The 18,642-nt window shown below is 65.7% G+C and overlaps 1 protein-coding gene and 1 long non-coding RNA gene across 6 annotated transcripts in view; both read left to right on the plus strand.

Annotated features, from left to right (window-relative positions):
- INPP5A (inositol polyphosphate-5-phosphatase A) overlaps window positions 1-18,642 on the plus strand; it is a 152,332-nt gene that overhangs the window by 124,729 nt on the left and 8,961 nt on the right. For all 5 annotated transcript variants that reach the window (XM_069567811.1, XM_069567810.1, XM_069567812.1 and 2 more), the window contains 4 exons: window positions 491-575; window positions 11,133-11,228; window positions 11,462-11,536; window positions 16,188-16,261. In XM_069567811.1, the coding sequence (XP_069423912.1) occupies window positions 491-575; window positions 11,133-11,228; window positions 11,462-11,536; window positions 16,188-16,261 (330 nt within the window). The remainder of the gene's footprint in view (window positions 1-490; window positions 576-11,132; window positions 11,229-11,461; window positions 11,537-16,187; window positions 16,262-18,642) is intronic.
- Window positions 4,454-6,818, plus strand: LOC138427591 (uncharacterized). The gene is made up of 3 exons (XR_011252076.1): window positions 4,454-5,644; window positions 6,054-6,168; window positions 6,306-6,818. It is a non-coding gene; the product is annotated as an uncharacterized lncRNA (long non-coding RNA).

Raw genomic sequence — 18,642 nt, forward strand, 5'->3', positions numbered from 1 at the left:
TTCTCAGCTAACAAGTCCCTGGGAAGGGCCGTTCCAGGGGGTTGCCCTCACCCTGCACACTGGGGCCTGGTTCGGGGTAACCAGGCGGATGTTTCTGAGTTGGTCAGGGGTGAGCGGTGCTCCCTGGCCCTGCCTGCCCGTGAAACGTGCTTTATTCAGAGCCCCCTGCGGGCCGAGAAGGCGCCCCCCACCCCAGGCCCAGGGGCCCCGTCTCAGTGGGGGCGTCCATGCGGCCGCAGCTGGGCATCGAGCCTGTGGGCCCGGTCACCGAGCCTCCCTTCCCTTCTGCTGGGGCGGACGTCCGTCCTGCGGGCAGTCCTGTTGGAGACGGTTCTCATCCTGCTTTGAGCCGGAGGTGACTGGCGCGGGCTTTCTTCACCCGCAAGGCCAGTGTGGCCGGGACGCCCCCCGTGCTAGCCCCGCCGGCGGGGTCATGGCCTCTGGGGCGCAGGGCTGCACCTCAGGGACCCCTTCCCTCTTCTCTTCCCAGGATTGTTGACCAGCGGTTCGAGAAGGCGTGCTACTTTGTCTTCGGCGATTTCAACTTCCGGCTGGATTCCAAGTCCGTGGTGGAGGTAGGCCCTGCGGGAGGCTCGCCCGCGTTCGGTCGTGCTGTGTGCACAGCAGAGCCGGGTCCCCGATGGGCACGTCCCCGCCCTCCCGCTCGCTGGTCTGCTCACGGCAGGAATGCCCCGTGAAGAAGGCCGCAGTGTCACGGGGGCCATCGGGAAGCGGGGGCAGGAGGCTGCGGTGAGGACACGGCTGGCCGGCGGCTCACGCCCGGCGGCTCACGCCCGGCACCCTTGCTTCCCTGAGCACCTCCTGAGCCCTGGGGGCCTGGGTGAGGGCCGGGTTAGCAGCAGGCATTGATGCAGCCAGGTCAGACTACCAGGGAGGCGCCTGGTCTGTCAGGTCCCGGCTGGGGGAGCTGGTCCTCAGTCGCCATGTTCCCCGACTCGTGGGGCTGCAGGCTGATGGCGGCGCCCACGGGGCCTCGAAGTGGGGACTCTGCCTGCCGCCCGAGGGTGGCAGATTCCCCCAGGCCCAGGCCTGGTGAGGACAACACACAGCCCGCCCAGCGTGGGCTCACCAAGCGAACGTGTGGGTGACTGTGTCCCCCGTCGTCTCCCTCTGGCCTCTCAGGTACAAATGACCCCCCTGCTTGCAGAAGGCTTCCTCTTAAATCTGAGCACTGGGGAGTGGACCAGGCCAGGGGGAGCAGGCGGGTGAGTGTGGCGAGCGGCCGTCCACTCCTCCGGCGTTTTCAGATGAATGATGAAAGCCCGTTTTGGCTTAGTCAGTGGCAGGATCCACAATCCCCCAGGCGTGCCCCTTTGAGCCCCAGGCGATGCCCGTGTGCACGCAGCCCTGGGAGGTGCTCGGGCCCCGGTGCCTGCAGCCGCGCCCTCACCCGCAGAGCCTCTTCGTGGGTTGAAAAGCCACATTGTCCCAACTTGGGCCCTCAGACCAGGGCATGTCTGTCTGGTACTTGGGCCTGATGAGCCTGCTGTGCCCGGAACAGCCCCTCTGCTGGCCCGAGGCCCCGTGTGAGGCCGTGGCCAGACCAGGGCTGGTGCCCGGGGGCTGCTGAGCCGGGTGCTGGGAAGGGTCAGGAGGTTTCCAGAGTGGGCTTCTCTTCCCTAGAAGGGCAGACCCCACAGAAAAGGCAGTGGCTCCAGGACTGGGCGGGACTGTCCAGGGACACGGGTGCCTGGGGGCTCTGGTGTCCGTGGGGGGTAGGGGGACACAGTGCCAGGCCCGGGGTGGGGGGGTGTGTGGGCAGCTCAGTCAGGGACTGCTTACCAAGTGGGAAGTGGAGGACACGGCCCTGGGCCTGTGCAGGCGTGAGCAGGCGTGTGTGGAGCTGGGCCGACCACACACCCCCATAAAACATGCGAGCCTTCTCCCCTCCCCAGGCCCGTCTGCCCAGTGCCGCTTTTCCTGACTCTTCGCCTTCAGACCTTGGCTTGACCTCAGGGATCTGCCTGTCACCCTAGAGGAGGGGCTCCCGCCACACAGTGACCGCGCAGATGGCCGGTGCTGGCCGGGGTCGCAGGGGCCTCTGGCCGGGGTCGCAGGGGCCTCTGGCCGGGGTCGCAGGGGCTCTGGATGGGGTCCTGGGGGCTCTGGATGGGGTCGCAGGGGCCTCTGGCCGGCATCACAGGGGGCTCTGGCTGGGGTCGCAGGGGGCTCTGGATGGGGTCCCGGGGGCTCTGGCTGGGGTCGCAGGGGCTCTGGATGGGGTCCCGGGGGCTCTGGCTGGGGTCGCAGGGGCTCTGGCTGGGGTCCTGGGGGCTCTGGCTAGCGTCACAGGGGGCTCTGGCTGGGGTCGCAGGGGGCTCTGGATGGGGTCCCAGGGGCTCTGGCTGGGGTCGCAGGGGCTCTGGATAGGGTCCTGGGGGCTCTGGATGGGGTCGCAGGGGGCTCTGGATGGGGTCCCGGGGGCTCTGGATGGGGTCCCGGGGGCTCTGGATGGGGTCCTGGGGGCTCTGGCTGGGGTTGCAGGGGGCTCTGGATGGGGTCCCGGGGGCTCTGGATGGGGTCGCAGGGGGCTCTGGATGGGGTCCTGGGGGCTCTGGCTGGGGTTGCAGGGGGCTCTGGATGGGGTCCCGGGGGCTCTGGATGGGGTCCCGGGGGCTCTGGATGGGGTCCTGGGGGCTCTGGATGGGGTTGCAGGGGGCTCTGGATGGGGTCCCGGGGGCTCTGGCCGGGGTCGCAGGGGCCTCTGGCCGGCGTCACAGGGGGCTCTGGCCGGGGTCGCAGGGGCTCTGGATGGGGTCCTGGGGGCTCTGGATGGGGTCCCGGGGACTCTGGCCGGGATTGCAGTGGACTCTGGATGGGGTCGCAGGGGCTCTGGATGGGGTCGCAGGGGCCTCTGGCCGGCATCACAGGGGGCTCTGGATGGGGTTGCAAGGGCTCTGGCCGGGGTCGCAGGGGCCTCTGGCCGGCGTCACAGGGGGCTCTGGATGGGGTCCCGGGGGCTCTGGATGGGGTCCTGGGGGCTCTGGATGGGGTCCCGGGGACTCTGGCAGGGGGCAGGCAGGCACTGCCCACAGCAGGCCTGCCCTGTCCTGTGTGTTCGCCCTGAGCAGGCAGCCTGGCCTGCCCAGCCCAGCACCTTTGGGACATCGGGGCCCCACGTTCCTGAACACGAGGGAGAGGGGGGCAAGGACCAAGCGGCTCAGCCAGAGAGGGGTCGTGAAAGCCGCGCTGCGGGAAGGAACTGGGCCCCTCTGTGTGCAGAGGGCTGCCTGCTCTGGGCGTCTGCAGCAAGACCCTGAGCACCAGCACGCTGTTCTGAAGGCCCCCGAAGCCCCCGGGGTCTCTAAGGCCACAGGCCCTGGGTTTCAGGAGGCCCCTGGCCCCCTCCTCCTCTCCCTCCCGGAAGGCCGGGGGTGTTCATCTCGGGCGCCTTCCCAGCTGACTTGGATGAGGAAAGATCCGAAACGCTACTCTCTACACAACTCTCACCAAGGGCCGCGTTTTCGGCGGAGCAGAAGCTCCTGCACAGGCCTTCCCTCCCGGCCCCGCGGGTCCTGCCCTGGCCTCCCCACCCTCAGCTTCCTTGGCCTGGCTGCCCCGGGACCTGCCCCGTGAGACAGACCCAGTGCCGGCCGGGCACCCCACCCTGCCTGCCTCTTTCCCGCGGCGACCGCATGAGAGCGGGTGCAGGGCAGTGGCAGCCGCTAGCAAAGCCGTAGACGCCCCGCCTGCTCGCGTTGCTTCCTCGGGCCCATTAACAGGCAGTGACTCCGCCGTGAGCTCCAGGCTGGGCGTTCTGTGTCTTCATCAGGAGCCCCACTGACTGTGCTGCAGGCCCGTGTCCGCAGTGCTGGGGGGCCCGAGGGACCCACGCGGTGCTGGGTCTGGGGCCACGAGGGCCGAGGGGCCGCCCAGCACAGGGAGGCGGGGACCAAGGTCGCCCAGAGAGGGCACAGCCGCCACTGAGGCTGGTGGAGCTGCTGCCCTCCTGCCAGAGCAGGCTTGCCCTTCCCGCCCAAGCTGATGCCGTTGATAACTCAGAAAACATGCTTGTGGGCACGCTGAGGTCTAAACCGTAAGCTGAAGACGACCAAGCTCTCTCTGTTGGGTTAACTTCATTCAGCAGCTTTCCTACTAAGATCTTCAACTTTCACCTGCCGGCTTAGTGTCTCGTGGACTGATGGCATCTGTTGGCCAGCGGGCCGTTTTGAAAGGATTTCTAGCTGTAGATGCCGCTTGGAGAAACTTGGAGAAACCAGAGACAGCTTCCCCAGGTTTTCCCGAAAGGCCGTTGGGCAGAGGGGAGGGCTTCCTGACGTGAGCGGCAGCGGGAGAACCAGGCACTAGGCGAGACCGCCAGGACTTCGCCGCCTCCGTGGCTGTCCCCGGGGAGCCGTGTGCGGGTGGGGGGGGACTCTCCTTGGGGCTCGCACAGCCCTGGTGAACGGGGGCTCCAGGAGGAGGGGGCAGGGCTGGGGTGCCCCGCCGAGGACTGAACCCGGGAGGTGGGCCCCTGCCCTTTGCTTCCAGACAGCAGGCACAGGGCTTGACTCAGGGCCTCCCCCGGGTGCGGGCAGCCCCAGCGGTGGGCCCCAAGAGACGCCCGGGTCTGGTCTGCAGACCAGGTCGTGGGGCAGCAGAGACCACGCTGGCCTCAACCCGTGTTCCTGGAGAGGCTGGTGCGCACAGCTGGCGGGCCTCCCCACAGACGGTTTCCAGATTGCCCAAGGTCAGCATAGGGCCTGAGGCGACCCCGAGCAGCCCAGACCACACTGCAGCCCTGCTGCTAAGAAGGTCAGAGGAGACGAGGGCAGAGGACTTGGGCACATCTTCTTGCCTGGAGGTGACAGGTGGCCCCCCCAGGAGGGAAGCCCTGGTCGCCCTCTGCCAGCCCGATGAGAAGCCCGCTGGGCCGGGCTCTGGTTTCTATTGCTGATCCCCGGCCCTGGAGCAGCAGGTGCATCCTGGGGTGCCCGGGGTGTCCTGCCTGTGGGTGCTCACCCCATCGACTCCTAGGGGAGCCCCGAGGTGAGTCAGATCCTTCCCAGAGCAGCGAGGGTCCCAGGCAGCAGTGAGGCGGGGTAGCAGCTGGCTGCAGTGGGCTGCAGCGGGCAGGGCCTCTAGGAAGACTGGCCGGCCGGGGGCTCCAGGGCGAGGTGGAGCCTCTCTGGCCCTCTGCACTGCAAGGTCTCAGGCACCTTGCTGGGCACCAGCCTCAGACATGCAGAGTGGAAGGCTGTCCCCCCTGGAACTAGAGCGTCACATCTCAGATGCAAATTAATACGAACAAGCTTGCAGAGCAGAACTGAGAGGACGGTCCGGCAGTCGAGCCCGGCACGGCCGAAGCTGTGATCGAAACACACACAGAAGTAAGCGCGGTGATCACGCTCCGTCTCGTGGGCTGTGCGTCCTGAACTGATCAGCGACGCTCAGCCCTGCCAGCGAGGTTGCTCAGAGGCATGTTCCGTGCCTTGCGTGGTGGCAGCTGGCAGCTGGGCGCCCAGCCGGCCAGTGACAGAGAGAGACAGCAGCACCAGGCACTCCCGTCCCCGCCAGCCCGGCCGCACCCACCTGCCGCCCGTCACCACCGACAGCCCCAGTGACGGCTGCGTTTTCAGAGGCTGGCGGCAGTTTTTAACACCCGGCTGCTGGCTGCTGACAGGTACAAGCTCAGGTGTCCCCCGGGAACCCAGCTCCTCAGAGACTGCAGCCTTCCCAGCGCTCATGGTCCCGGGGCTCCAGGCCTCACCCCAGAAGCCAGGGCGGGTTCCCACGTGGCTGGGAGGGGCGTCGCCCCTGGTCGTCAGCCGGACTGGCCCTCTGCAAGGCCCTGGGAGCCCACCCAGCCTGTCCGCGCATCTTCTTACTCCTCTGCTTAAATATATTCTCTGGAACTCGGGGAGGGCCTAGGAGGCGGACGTTTTTCTGCAAACTAGAGGCAGGTGGAAGATGGGGCTGGGGTCTGTCCCGGGAGGCCCTGGGGCGTCCAGCTCGGTCGCAGGAGGAGGTGGTAAGGGTCTCGCTCTCCTTCCTGCCCTGTCCTGCCCTGTCCTGCCCCCACTGCCCCGCAGGCCTGAGCCCTGCTGTCTGGGGAAGGCGGCACCAGGCGTGTGGCAGGCCCCCCGGCCGGACCCATGGCCGCCCAGTCCTGCTGGACACGAGCCCGAGCTGCTTCCTTCCAGCAAGGTCAGCTGTGCTCCCCTGGTTTGCCCCACCGGCCGCATGCGGGCACTGTCCCCTCGCCGTGGGCGGGTAGGGAGTCGGCGAGCATCGTGGGGCAGAGATGAAAGGGTCTTTATGGGGGTTATTGTTCTCTTGAACAGCTGGCAGCACAGAACAAAGAGGGTGCAGGCGCCTCTGACGTGGGCATGGCTGCACAGCAGGGCCTCCGCCGACCGGCCAGCGGCTCCCACCCGCAGGGTCCATGGCTTCGGGCCCTCAGAGTCTGAGGCTCTCAGCAATCAAGAGATGTCTGTCGTCCCAGGACTCAGGGCTCTGCCAGGAAAACCTCTGGAAAGATGGTGTCCACTGTGAGGGTCAGAGTGAATGGAGTGGGGTGAGGGGCGGCTCCCTCCAGACGCAGCGCGACCCCGCCCCAGTGCTCTCCGGTGAGAAGCCCGCACGGGCGCTGCTCAGCCTCCGATCCTCGCCGTTCCGGGGCAGTGCCCTCTGGCCGTCGGGCGGGCCGCTGGACCCTGATAGCCGGGGATTCATCACCAGAGGCGACCCCTGCAGGTGGCATCCCTGCCAGGCCCTTCCTGCGGCCTCACACCCCAGCCCACCCCGTGGAGGAGAAAGGGGGTGTGTCGCTTCCTTGTTCTCGGGGTGCCTGCTCTGGGCCCCACTTTGTGCAGCTGAGCAGTGGAAGCTGCCCAGTGATGTCGGTCTTCACAATGTGAGTCCCCTCCCGGGGCCCGCAACTGTGGCCCAGGCCCCTGGCCACAGACCCCCTGCCCCGGCCTCCACCAGCACGTGGCCTCCTGGGCCTCAGGCCGGCCCGGCCACCCAGGGGGCCCTGCGCCCGAGCAGGCCAGGCACACCGGGGCCCCCGCCTCCTAGAAGCTGTGCGCCCGCCTGCACACGTGTGCTTGCGTGTGGCGGGGAGGGAGGCTGAAAGGGCGTCCGCGGACACTGGTGGCCGGGACCCGGGCCCCCCCGGCAGGCGAGGCTGTGCCACTGTCCCTGACCCCCGGGGCCGCCGGCCATCAGCCTCGGGCACTTTGTGCTCCGTGACGCGTCAGTGCCCAGCATCGGGCCCAGAGCCCCCACAGGCTGGCCTTCGCCCTCCACCCTGAGAGGCAGGTCTGGGCAGTGGGCTCGTGGGGGCACGGAGACCGGTCCTCCAGAGCCCAGTCCCACATGAGCAGCCGGAGCCCAGGGCCTCCGAAAAGGCCACGTGTGCACACCTGTGTCCCAGGGCTCAAGGCAGGTGGGGGCGGGGCTGCTCGGTCCCAAAAGGAACACGGAACGTCTTCCGAGGTCTGGGCCTCTCCAGCTTCATTCCCTGCGCCTGAAACGCTGCCCAGGGCAGCCGCTCCCTCCCGAGAGCGGGGCCCCCAGAACGAGGTTGCTGTCGTTCCCCAGGTGGGGTGAGGATGGGCCTCCCTGAGGAAGGGTTCCCAGATGCCAGCGGCTGTGCAGTGGGCGGCCAGCCGAGGGTCCTCACGCTGTGGGCACCTCCAGCGCCCCCGGGATGGGCCTCCAGCCTCCGGGACGGGCCTCCTGTCCAAGCTCTCTCCTGCAGCCCCTCGGGCTGGCCCTGGAGCGTGCTGGCTGCTGGAGAGGGGACAGCAGCCACGGCCAGTCGGCCTCTTTGTGCCCCGGCTTTGTTTCCGATTTCACGCTATCAGAGGGTCTGCATGTTTCCTGTGTGAGGTTGTCAGGGGATGAAAGCCCCAGAGCAGGGCACACGGAGCCCACCCACCAGCCTGGCCTCCACGGCCAGCACCCCCCCTACCCTGGACCCCGCCTGTAAGTGTCCGGAAGGGCCGGCCTGCAGCAGGGACTGCACTTTCTTCAGACCAGTGCCGCCTTCTTCCCTGGGCGAGCAGGAGGCCCGTCCCTCAGTGGCTGAACCGGCTGGAGGGGCTCGCCCGCTCTCCACGGAGCTGGAGCTGGGGCAGGGCAGGGCAGGGTGGCCCCGCGTTCTCCAGACACACGGCTCCGTTTCGGGCAGTGGAGGGATCCCAGCTCTGCGGAGCTGTGTCCAGTCCGCGAGCCGCAGCGTGTGGCTGGCCTCCCGGGGGGGCTGCCGGTGGTCCTTCCTGCGGGTCCACATCCAGGGTGGGGGGCACCTGAGGCCCTGCCGGGCTGGGCTTCACAACTTCAGGAAGCCGCTGTCCAGTAACTTTCTGTTTGAAGGCCAGTTTACTTTCCATTTGATGGGACATAGTTTAATCCCCGAAGGTCTTAGAAGCCGAGTGATCTGGGCAGACGAGGACCCTGTGGGCCGCCTCCCACACCCCTGACTGGGAGAGGCCTCCGGCACCAGCAGGTGGGCCCCGCCATGAGGGTGCTGGGCCCCGTGGGCACGCTGGCCCCTGTCTGTGGTGAGAGCGTCCCCACCCGCCGTGTCCTCAGGGTCACATACGAGCAAAAAGAGAAGGCGCGAGGAAGGAGCTGGAGCCGGGGCCACTTCTGGGGCCAGGCTGCTTGGCGGCTGGTCTGGTTCATTTAAGCCCTTGCCCCACTCCGGGTATGGGGGAGCCACAGGGAGGACCCTGAGCAGGTGCGGGGGGGTGCAGTCACACCCCCCGCCCCCCGAGCCTGAAACAGCCTCCCTCTGGCTCTAACACCTGATGTGGTCAGGATAAGTTGGGGACAAAAGTGTCCTCTGAGCCCAGCCCCGTCGCATGCGGTCCTTCCAGGCCCAGGGGCAGGGTGAGAGCGCTGGTCTCAGCCTGCGCGGGGCCGCGACCAGGCTCCCTGCTCCGTCAGCTCCGTCACGGTCTCCCCGACACCCCAGCCCCAGGCGTGCCCCCCTGTACACGCTGCACATTCCAGACGCCGACCACAGGTACCCGCCTGCCTGACCTCTGTGGGTCCTTTGGAAACTTGGGGTGCAGAGGACCCCCTCCTGCGGTCCAGAGTGCTGGGTGCAGACCGAAACAGGGTCAGCAGAATCACAGCCATAACTGGTCTAAAGCCTAGCAGGACGTCATAAACACAGACTGAGACGCTCTTGTAATCCCTGCTGTCTCTTGGAGTGCACACACAGGAGAGCCTCACCGCTTTTCCTTATCACCTAAGAACTCAGCGACTGCAGTGAGGAAACGGCTGGTGTGCCTCTGACCTCCGCACACCAAAGCTTACTGCACACTTTTCCCCAAAAGCGCTTCTCGACCTGTAATAGAGATCCCCCCAGAACAGAGACCCCCCCAGGTCAGGCTTTACTCTGACCAGGACGCTCCTGACCAGCTCCTGGCTGACCCCCAGGCGGTGGACCCCCACCCTCGGGTGCGGGGCTGGCTGTCCACCCCTCACCCCCTCCGCCTGGCAGAGATCAGAGCGGGTTCTGTGAGGCCACGCTCGTGGGCTCACCTCTTGGGGCCCGAGGAGCTCCGCTTGCACTGGAATTCGGGCCTGGGGTGGGGTTGGGGGGCGCGTTTGTGCTGGGGAGGGGAGTAGGCCAGGCCCCTCTGCAGGGGGAGCGGGCCAGCCGCGCAGCGAGAACACCGCAGGCGGCCTTTGCGGCCCCGCTGTCTTGGGGGCCGTCAGGGCGCCTGTCCTCGGCAGTAGCTGCATCGCCAAGCGCCAAGCAAAACGCCTGGGGCCGCGAGTGCCAGGGAGACTTCCCGCGTCACCCTCCAGGGCCTCCACACGGCCGCTGATAGTGAAACAAACCTCAGATGGTTCTTTAAAATCAGCATTTGGAGAATTTTTTTCTCCTTTGAAAAGAGGAAAATGCTCTGTAAGGCAAGCCGGAAAGGCACTGCCCCGGGCTTTCTGCTCGAGTGGTCACGGCTGCAGCTGAAAGGGGCAGCCTGGTCGCCCTGAATGAGGGGCTCTGGCGGGTGTGGGAGCGGCCGAGCATGAGGGGCCGGCCAGGCAGATGTGTATCCGCTGGGAGCCCGTGCGAGGGGGAGAGAGAAAGCTGTTTTCTAAGAAGTTTACAGCAGCCGCCTTTGGGCGAAGACTATGCGTTTCTTCCGAGTAAGCCGTCTGCCCGCCAGGCCGCCCCATTCACTGCTCTTAAGCCCCTTAGCACATTAGCATCTGGATGGCTCGGCCTCCTCGAGGGCTGGTGGGCGCGCCCAGGCAGGGTTGCTGGGGCCCTTGTTCTAATCCGGCCATTTGAAGGCAGCCAGACTGATTTGTGACACATGAGTCCAAAAGCCACTTTGGGGGCTTGACCTGATTAACTGTGTGCCCTGAATGTCAATGCCCCCCCCCCCCCACAGCGCTGGCCACCTGGGCCTGAGCCCCGCGCTCCACCGCAAGGTGACTTCCCACGGGCTCCTCGGGTGAACGGGTTTCTTCAAGTCAACATTAGTTGTTCTTTCGCGGCAGTCTTTCCCTTGTATCTTTTTCATAAAAACTGCGTGGACAAAAAAGTAGTTCTATCGAGGTATAACTTACACACAAAGCAAAATCTGGCTGTGGCCCCTGGCCCCCGCAGCCTCTCTGGACCGTGCGGACGGACTTTTCCAAACGGAGGTGCATGGCCCGAGCCCTCGCCAGCACGTCTCCGAGCCTGGCCATGTCTCAGCCCCTCCTGGGCGGTTCTTTCTCTCCGCTGTACGTGGGTCTGGCCAGTGCTGCACTGCTGCCCCTGGGCCAGGCTCCGGGTTCGTCCTGACTTTGGGGAGGGGCCCTGTTTACCTTCCTGCTGTGGCCTGTCCTTGCCCCATGCCCAGGGTGGGGCAGGACCAGGTGTACCTGCTCGGAGGCCTGGCCCCCTCCCTCTGCGCCCCCCACGGCCTCTGCCTCCCAGCCACCCTCCAGGTCCTGCCTGGCTGCCCTTCACCGTCGTGGCCGTGGGGGCCTCCTGGGCCCCTGGGTCCACAGAGCAGCCTGGACAGAGGGCAGAGGGGCCGGCCGGGAGCTCGGGAGGAGTGAGCCCCCAGCCCAGCTGGATAGCGAGGACGGAGGGACCGGATCAGGCGGCCAGGCGGCAGGTCTCGAACCTAGTTCCTCCGTGTCTTTCCCAGACTCTCTGCACAAAGGCCACGATGCAGGCAGTCCGGGCTGCGGACACCAACGAGGTCGTGAAGCTGATATTCCGCGAGTCAGACAACGACCGGAAGGTGAGCATGGAGGGTGCGGCATGCGCCCTGGGGAGGGGCCCCTGCTCTGACCCGCACCCCCTCCCGTGGCCCCGCCCTGGAAAGGGGCCCCACCTGCTCTCATGCCCCTCTGCACCCAGTGACCTGGCCTGGGGAGGGGGGCCCACCCTGGGAAGGGCCCTCTGCTCTGACGCCCCCCTCCATGGCCCCGCCCTGGGGAGGGGCCCCCTGCTCTGACGCCCCACCCCCAACAGGTGATGCTCCAGCTGGAGAAGAAGCTCTTTGACTACTCCAACCAGGAGGTTTTTCGGGACGACAACGGCACTGCGGTGAGTCCCGCCGTGGGGTGTGTGGCTGGGCCCCCGCTGCTGCTCCGGGCAGTGCTGGCCCCTGGCCCTCCCATCCCTCCCGACTGGGCCCGGCCTGGTGTGCCTCCTGCCTCTGGCCAGGCTGCAGCCACCTGCCTCACTGTCTTTGACGGGCAGCATGGCCCATAGTCCTGGGGACCCCCCAGGTGAGAGGCAGAGGGCTGACAGCTTTGGGTGCAGACCCTCTGTTCAGGGCCCACCCACTGAGGCCTGGGCTTCCTTTGGAAAGAGGAGAGACTGTCTTGAGAACTTGAGGGACATCCTGTGCCACCAACCCCATGAGTGTGTGTGTGTGTGTAGTGAACCACGTGTGTGTGTGCAGTGATGTGCACACGTGTGTGCAGAGAAGTACACATGGTATGCAAGGTGAAGTGCACGTGTGTGTGTGCGTGTGTAGAGTGAAGTGAGTGTGAACAGACCCCTGCAGCTCACCCCCCCGCCCCGCCCCATGAGCAGGTCCCTGCACAGACTGCCTGCACACGGCCACGGGAGGGCTGGGCTAGGGGCCGCCGCACGGTGTGAACGTCAGCTGGACCTGCTTTGAGCCCTTCCTCTGGCGCCTGTGTGTTATCAGCAGGTTAGCCACGCCTGCAGGCAGCCTCCCCCACCCAGGTGTGCCCTGTGCCCCCCACTTCCTGAGACCCTGGCTGCTCCCCCGACCCTGGTGAGGCACTGTCTGTACCACGGTCCCCACTTTTAGCTCCCAGTCACCCCACCAAGACCCCTGTGGCCTCTCAGGGCCGGCTCCATCCCAAAGGCCAGAACTGTGTGCAGATTCAGGTCCTGTCTGTCCCTCCACCCCCGCTCAGCCCTCTCTGTTCTGGGCGCCCTGGGCAGCCCAGTCACCCGCGGACTCTGGGCAGCACCTCTGCATCACATCTCCTCAGGCCCCACGGGGGCTCTGTGCCTCCCTGAGCAGGGTCCACCGTCTGCACCCAGAGGGGGGCACATCTGTCTGGATGGGGGACTGTCCAGCTGTCCGGCAGACCCTGCCAGTCCCAAGTCCCTGCACAGAGCCCCCCTGCCCTGCCTGCCCGCCCCCGGGAAGCCCCCATCACCCGCCGGGACCCCTTACCTCTCATGTCCGTTCACTTTGGGGCCTGGACTCTCCACCACCTAGTCTGCCGGCCTAGCCCCTGCCCCTGCCTCCTTCCTGCACCCCAGCCCCTCCGTTCCCTCCTGGCCTAGAGCTCAGCCAGGCCCAGTCACACGGCCATCTGCTCAGGCCCAGCTTTGAGCCCACTGTGGGGGGCCCAGCCCTCTTCTGCGAGGCCACCTTCCCCGCTGCACGGGTGCACCCTGGCCCCAGGTGCTCCTGAGCCTCCTCTGCGGCTTCCACTCACCTGGTGTCCTTGGACACTCGACCCACAGCCTGTGCACAGCTGGCTCCCCGGGGACCCTCGGGGCCCAGGGAGGTGGGCTCCTCCTGCGTCTCACAGCGTGGGGGGTGGGCAGAGGCAAGGCGCCCCTGGGCCCAGAGCCCCGCTGGCCTCCTTTACTGCCTGGGAAGCATGTCACCACCTGGAAACGACAGACGTCACCTTAGATGTAATTTTTGCTTCCGTATTAATTTACCCTGTGAAACTGTGCTCTTTCAACGTGGAGGAAAATTAATTTGAATATCTGGGAGAAGTTTGAGTCTGCCCCTAGGATGAGAGGATGTGACGGAGGCGAAGCAGAGATGAGGCCTCCAGGAGGGTTTCTGGGGGGCCCCTGGGCCCCCGGTCGGGTCAGGAAGCTCGGGGGCGGAGGCCTCATGCCTCCCGGTGCAGGGCCGGCTCCACAGTAACTGCGGCCCCCTGCAGTGTTCTTGCCTGGAGAATCCCAGGGACGGGGGAGCCTGGTGGGCTGCCATCTGTGGGGTCGCATAGAGTTGGACACGACTGACGCGACTCAGCAGCAGCAGCAGCAGCAGCAGGAGGCGGGCATGCAGACCCCCAGGGGCCTCCGGACAAGCGCTCACCTTCAGGGTGAGACGCCCACCAGGATGGATGTGCAGCTCAGCCGCGGCCCCGGGTCCATCGCATCCTTGATCAACCACTGGTCTTGTTCCCGCCTGACAGAAATTTAATTCAAGTTGGCTCTGAAAATAATTATTGTATTTTAAGAGTAGTAATCATCGGCCGGGACATGATTGACTGTGTCCATGCCTATTGACTTTTTCTATGATTTATAGCTTTGTTTAGTCGATATTCCCATCGAAATTGTATAATTAATTATAAGTGTGGCTGTCAGGGCGGCAGGATGGAGTGCCCTGGTGAGGATTTGGAGAGATTAAATTCTCCGCGGCTGTCCCAGGGCAGGCGCGGGAGTGTTCCCGGCGCTCGGCCCGTCGGATGGAGATGTTTTCTCTGTGTGTAGCACCTGCTCCGGCTCCGCCGCATCGATTTTCCAGCCTCTCCCCTTCATCAGCGCCGCGCCTCTGCAGCAGCAGAGGACGGTGCGCGGCCCAGACCGTGCCTGACGGATACGGCCGGCCGGCTGCTTCATCATTGTCCACACACACCCTGCGCTGTTCCTCACTTTGTAATCAAGAAGAATGTTTAAGATACATGTGAAATTGGTTATCAGGATGTGAAAAATCTCAAAGAGATACAGATTACCATTTCAACAGAAATGCAATACCATTCCTGAAACACGGTGTGCCGGCCTCCCGTGGACGCGGGGCAGGGAGCCCTCCACAGTAGCGAGAGTCCAAGAGGTCAGATCACGGAATGCTTGATAAAAATTCTGAGACTGTTTAAGGAATCAGAGAAAGAATCAGAAACACAAACGCCACACGCTCAAGGATCCAGGCAGATGGAGACACACAAGCTGCTCTCAAAGCAGCCAGGGAGCGGAGAGTGCCCCCCCAGGGAGCGGAGAGTGCCCCCCAGGGAGCAGAGAGTGCCCCCCAGGGAGCAGAGAGTGCCCTCAGGGAGCGGAGAGTGCCCCCCAGGGAGCAGAGAGTGCCCCCCAGGGAGCAGAGTGTCCCCTCAGGGAGCGGAGAGTGCCCCCCAGGGAGCAGAGAGTGCCCCCCAGGGAGCAGAGAGTGCCCTCAGGGAGCGGAGAGTGCCCCCCAGGGAGCGGAGAGTGCCCCCCAGGGAGCAGAGTGTCCCCTCAGGGAGCGGAGAGTGCCCCCCAGGGAGCAGAGAGTGCCCCCCAGGGAGCAGAGTGTCCCCTCAGGGAGCGGAGAGTGCCCCCCAGGGAGCGGAGAGTGCCTCCCAGGGAGCAGAGTGCCCCCCAGGGAGCGGAGTGTCCCCTCAGGGAGCGGAGTGTCCGGACGGACGGAGCGGGCCGGGCACGGTGCTCGTGTGGTGGGCTGTGGGCGGGACACGGGACGGACGCTTGGAGCTGGCGGGGGTGGAAGGCGCGGTCCTCAAGAGCTGGGGGCGTCCGGAGCAGGACCCCAAACGCCACGACTGAGAGCAGCCCCAGCGCCAGACCCCCACGAGAGGACGCTGGCGGCGGGCCTCCGGGGGCGATGAGCCACGATGCTGGCGGACTCCGTGGAGGTCAGGGCCGTCCTCCTGAGCTGCGAAGGCTGAGCATTCGTGCTCAGGAGGCTGTGGATGACACGCTTGCCGTCTCCCTGTGGGGGTGCATCCTTCGAGCGTGCTGTGAGGGTGTCTCCAGGCACACGTGTGCACACCTGTGTGAACTCAGAGCTGGTCCAGGCCCCACGCTCATGCTTCGCCCTCCCTGGAGACTTGTTCCCCACCCCAGACACCCTGAAACACCAACTCCGGAACCTTCCAGAAGTCATTTGGCCCAGGCTGCTCCCTGGAGGTGGGGGCAGGAGGCTGCTTGTGCCTGGGAGCTGAGGGGCTCTGGCCCTGCCCCACACAGCCCCCACCCTGAACCTCCCCTCCCCCCACACCCTCTCTGCACCCCACTTCTGGCCCTGCACCTCTGGGCCCCCAGCAGGGCCATCATGGGTGCTGAGTGGGGCGAGCTTTGCCACTGGTGCCTCTGAGCAGACGTGGCCTCGCGGTGGCAGCCGTGGGACCCAGCCTCCAGCCTCGCCAGGCAGAGTCAGCTCTCAGGTGGAGCCTGGCGCCCAGGGTTGCTGTGCACACACGGCGTGCGGATCGCAGGGCTGAGATGGCGGGAGGTGAGGGGGCCGTGTGGCCTCGGGCCTGTGCAATGCCACGCTCCCCCATGCTGCCGAGGGCATAAGCGGTGACCACGTGCCCAGGGCGCGTGTGGCCGCAGGGCCTGCCTCCTGGAGGTGCAATGCCCGTGGACATGGCTCTGAGGAGCCCACCAGGCCAGTGCCATTTGTTGTCCTCCAGGCAAGGCCTGCGCCCGAGAGTGCAGCTCCACTGGGGCAGAACAGCGTCCCTGCGGCTGGACCCTGCCTTTGGGCGAGGGCACCTCGGAGTGACTCCACAGTGGCTGTGGCCGCACCCTGAGCGCTCAGTGGGGCAAGGTGGCCCCGGCTGGTCAGCACCGGGCCTCACCCTGGGGCCTGCAGGACCGTCTGGCCACACGCCTGGGCAGCCCTCGCTCATGGCCCAGGTGGTGTGCAGGGCAGGTGCTGAGGTCCGAAGTCACGGTGTCCCTGCCCAGGCTGGCTGCTGCCCCCAGGAGTGCAAGCCCCAGTGACCCTTATCTTCTTTCTTTTCCTCAGCTCTTAGAATTCGACAAAGAGCTCTCTGTGTTTAAGGACAGACTGTGTGAGCTGGGCATCTCGTTCCCTCCCAGGTAAGGACCGCCCACTTGCTGGCCCAGAGGGAGCCTCCCGTCCTGCTTCTGTGCCCCCCGTGCCTCCTCCCGCCCCCTCCCCAGCCTGGAGAGTGTGGCAGGGGCTGCTCCCCTCGGTGCCGACACGGCCTCCTAGAGGCGCCTACGAGGGGCCGCTGAGGCAGCTCCAAGCTCTGGACCTTTCTGGGGCCGTCAAGACGCGGGTGTTGGTTCTGTCTGTCTCGGGGATGTGAGCTTTTGTGGTGTTTTGCTCTGGTGTTGACAGAATCTTGAAATCCGCAGCAGTAGCAGCATGCTCCTCCCTGACCTGCCCGGGGCTGCAGAGGGGCTGGGTGGGGGTATGGGGAGAGAGCTGATTACGAAATGGCCCAGGACACTCAGCCCTCTCAGCCACCCCAGGCCCATCTGGAGGACACGGACGCCCCCTACGGCTGCTCCCCCCTCTGTCTGCCCTTTTACAGATGCCAAGTGGGAATTCTTACCACTTGGGAGAAAATGGGCCTTGGGCAGGTTCGGGGAATCATCCTCAGGGAGCGAGGCTGCTGCGGGTGGGGCTGAGAGTGCTGTCTGCCCCCCCACCCCCATCTGTGCCAGGCCTCGCAGGAGGTAAACACGTCATATCCACGTCAGAGATCCTCCCTGGCTCCCCGTGAAGCTCACCCTGCTTCCTGAGCCTCCTTCCAGAGGTCAGACATCCGCTGGACCTGGGACTCCTTGTGAGTCCAGACTGGCTGAGGTGTCTGGGCGCCTGCCGCTCACCGTCAGCGCCCAGACCAGTGACTCGAGGTGCAGAGGCCAGAGAGGCAGGGATGTGGCCCCCGGGGACCTGGCAGGCACCCAGCAGCAGCTCCGATGCCCGGGAGCCCGTGGCTCGGCAGCTGGGCCTGAGTGGGCGGCCTCAGCAGCGCGTCCAGGAGCTGCCCCACCGCGTCGTCTTCGGGCTCTGACGCTACCGAAATGACATGAAGTGTGCAGTAACATGCCGCCAGGGACCGCTGGAAGCTGAGGCCGTCCTGAGGGACCGGGTTTCCCCCGCCCTCTGGCGGTGGTGCGGGGGTCCTGGGCATCGCTCCCGCTTGATCAGGATCCACATGCCTCCCTCAGGGCTGCGGCCTGGCCAGGAGGAGGAGCTGTGGGCATACACCTCCCGAGCAGCCCAAGCAGGTGGCCATCCCTGAGCTTCTCCAAACCCTGCAGCCTGGACGTTCAGCCAGGCACAGAGCGCAGAAGGCGCGGGGGGATGGGCCCGCCAGGAGCCCCAGGACCTTGTGGTCCGCTCGGGTAGGGTGGCCGAGGGACGAGCCCCCATCCCCCAGGCAGCAGAGAGACAGGGATTTCAGGGCTGGGAGGGACCCGTCGGCCTGCGCATGCTTCAGCCAGGCCCCAGGGGGGCGTGGCCCCCAGGAGGGCGTGGCTCACAGGGGGCGTGGCCTGGCCTGTGAGATCCTGCCAGTAGGCTGGGGGTGGGGATACTTTGGTGCCAAGTGGGAGGAACTCCAGGGCGGTGCCCGCGCTGTGGGCACCCGGAGGTCACCTGCCCTCTGGGGCTCAGCTGCCTCGGGCCTGACGGGCTCGAGCGGCCTGAGACATCCTGCTCTCATCCTGGAATCATGGACGTCCTGTGACCTGGTCGGTGTGTTAGGGCCATGCCCACTCCCCAGGAACGGCGTCCTGCCCCTGCAAGCACGTCTCAGCCAGAGACCTTTCTCTGGCTGGAGGTGGGGCTACCCCTTGAGGGGAGGTGGTCTGGGAGGGACAGGGGGTGGGGGCCGCTGGAGGCCCGTCGGTCTAGGGGTCAGATTTTCTCCGTTTAACTGGGATCTAGCATTTGTGAAGCGTTCCAAATTTTTAAAACTAGTCAATCTAATCACACTAGGACCACATCCCTAACTCAATGAAACTAAGCCATGCCTGCGCGGCAACCCAAGACGGGCGGGTCATGGTGGAGAGGTCTGACAGAGCGTGGTCCACTGGAGAAGGGAATGGCAAGCCACTTCAGTATTCTTGCCTTGAGAACCCCATGAACAGTATGAAAAGGCAAAATGGTAGGATACTGAAAGAGGTACTCCCCAGGTCAGTAGGTGCCCAATGAGCTCCAGGAGTTGGTGATGGACAGGGAGGCCTGGCGTGCTGCGATTCATGGGGTTGCAAAGAGTTGGACATGACTGAGCGACTGAACTGAACTGAACTGAACTGAGGTGGGAAAGGTCATGGTTTACAGACTAAGCCATGGACTTCTTGAGCTGAGGGTCCCCACTCACAGCCCCTGACCTCCCAGCCTGCATGCAAGGCCCAAGTCTCCAAGGCAAGGCCATCCAGGCCACTGCCCGGGTCACCCACCCCCCCCCACCACAGCATGGGTCATCAATCCCTCCCCCAGT

The sequence above is a fragment of the Ovis canadensis genome, chromosome 22 (genome assembly GCF_042477335.2).
Source record: "Ovis canadensis isolate MfBH-ARS-UI-01 breed Bighorn chromosome 22, ARS-UI_OviCan_v2, whole genome shotgun sequence".
NCBI classification, from domain to species: Eukaryota; Metazoa; Chordata; class Mammalia; order Artiodactyla; family Bovidae; genus Ovis; species Ovis canadensis.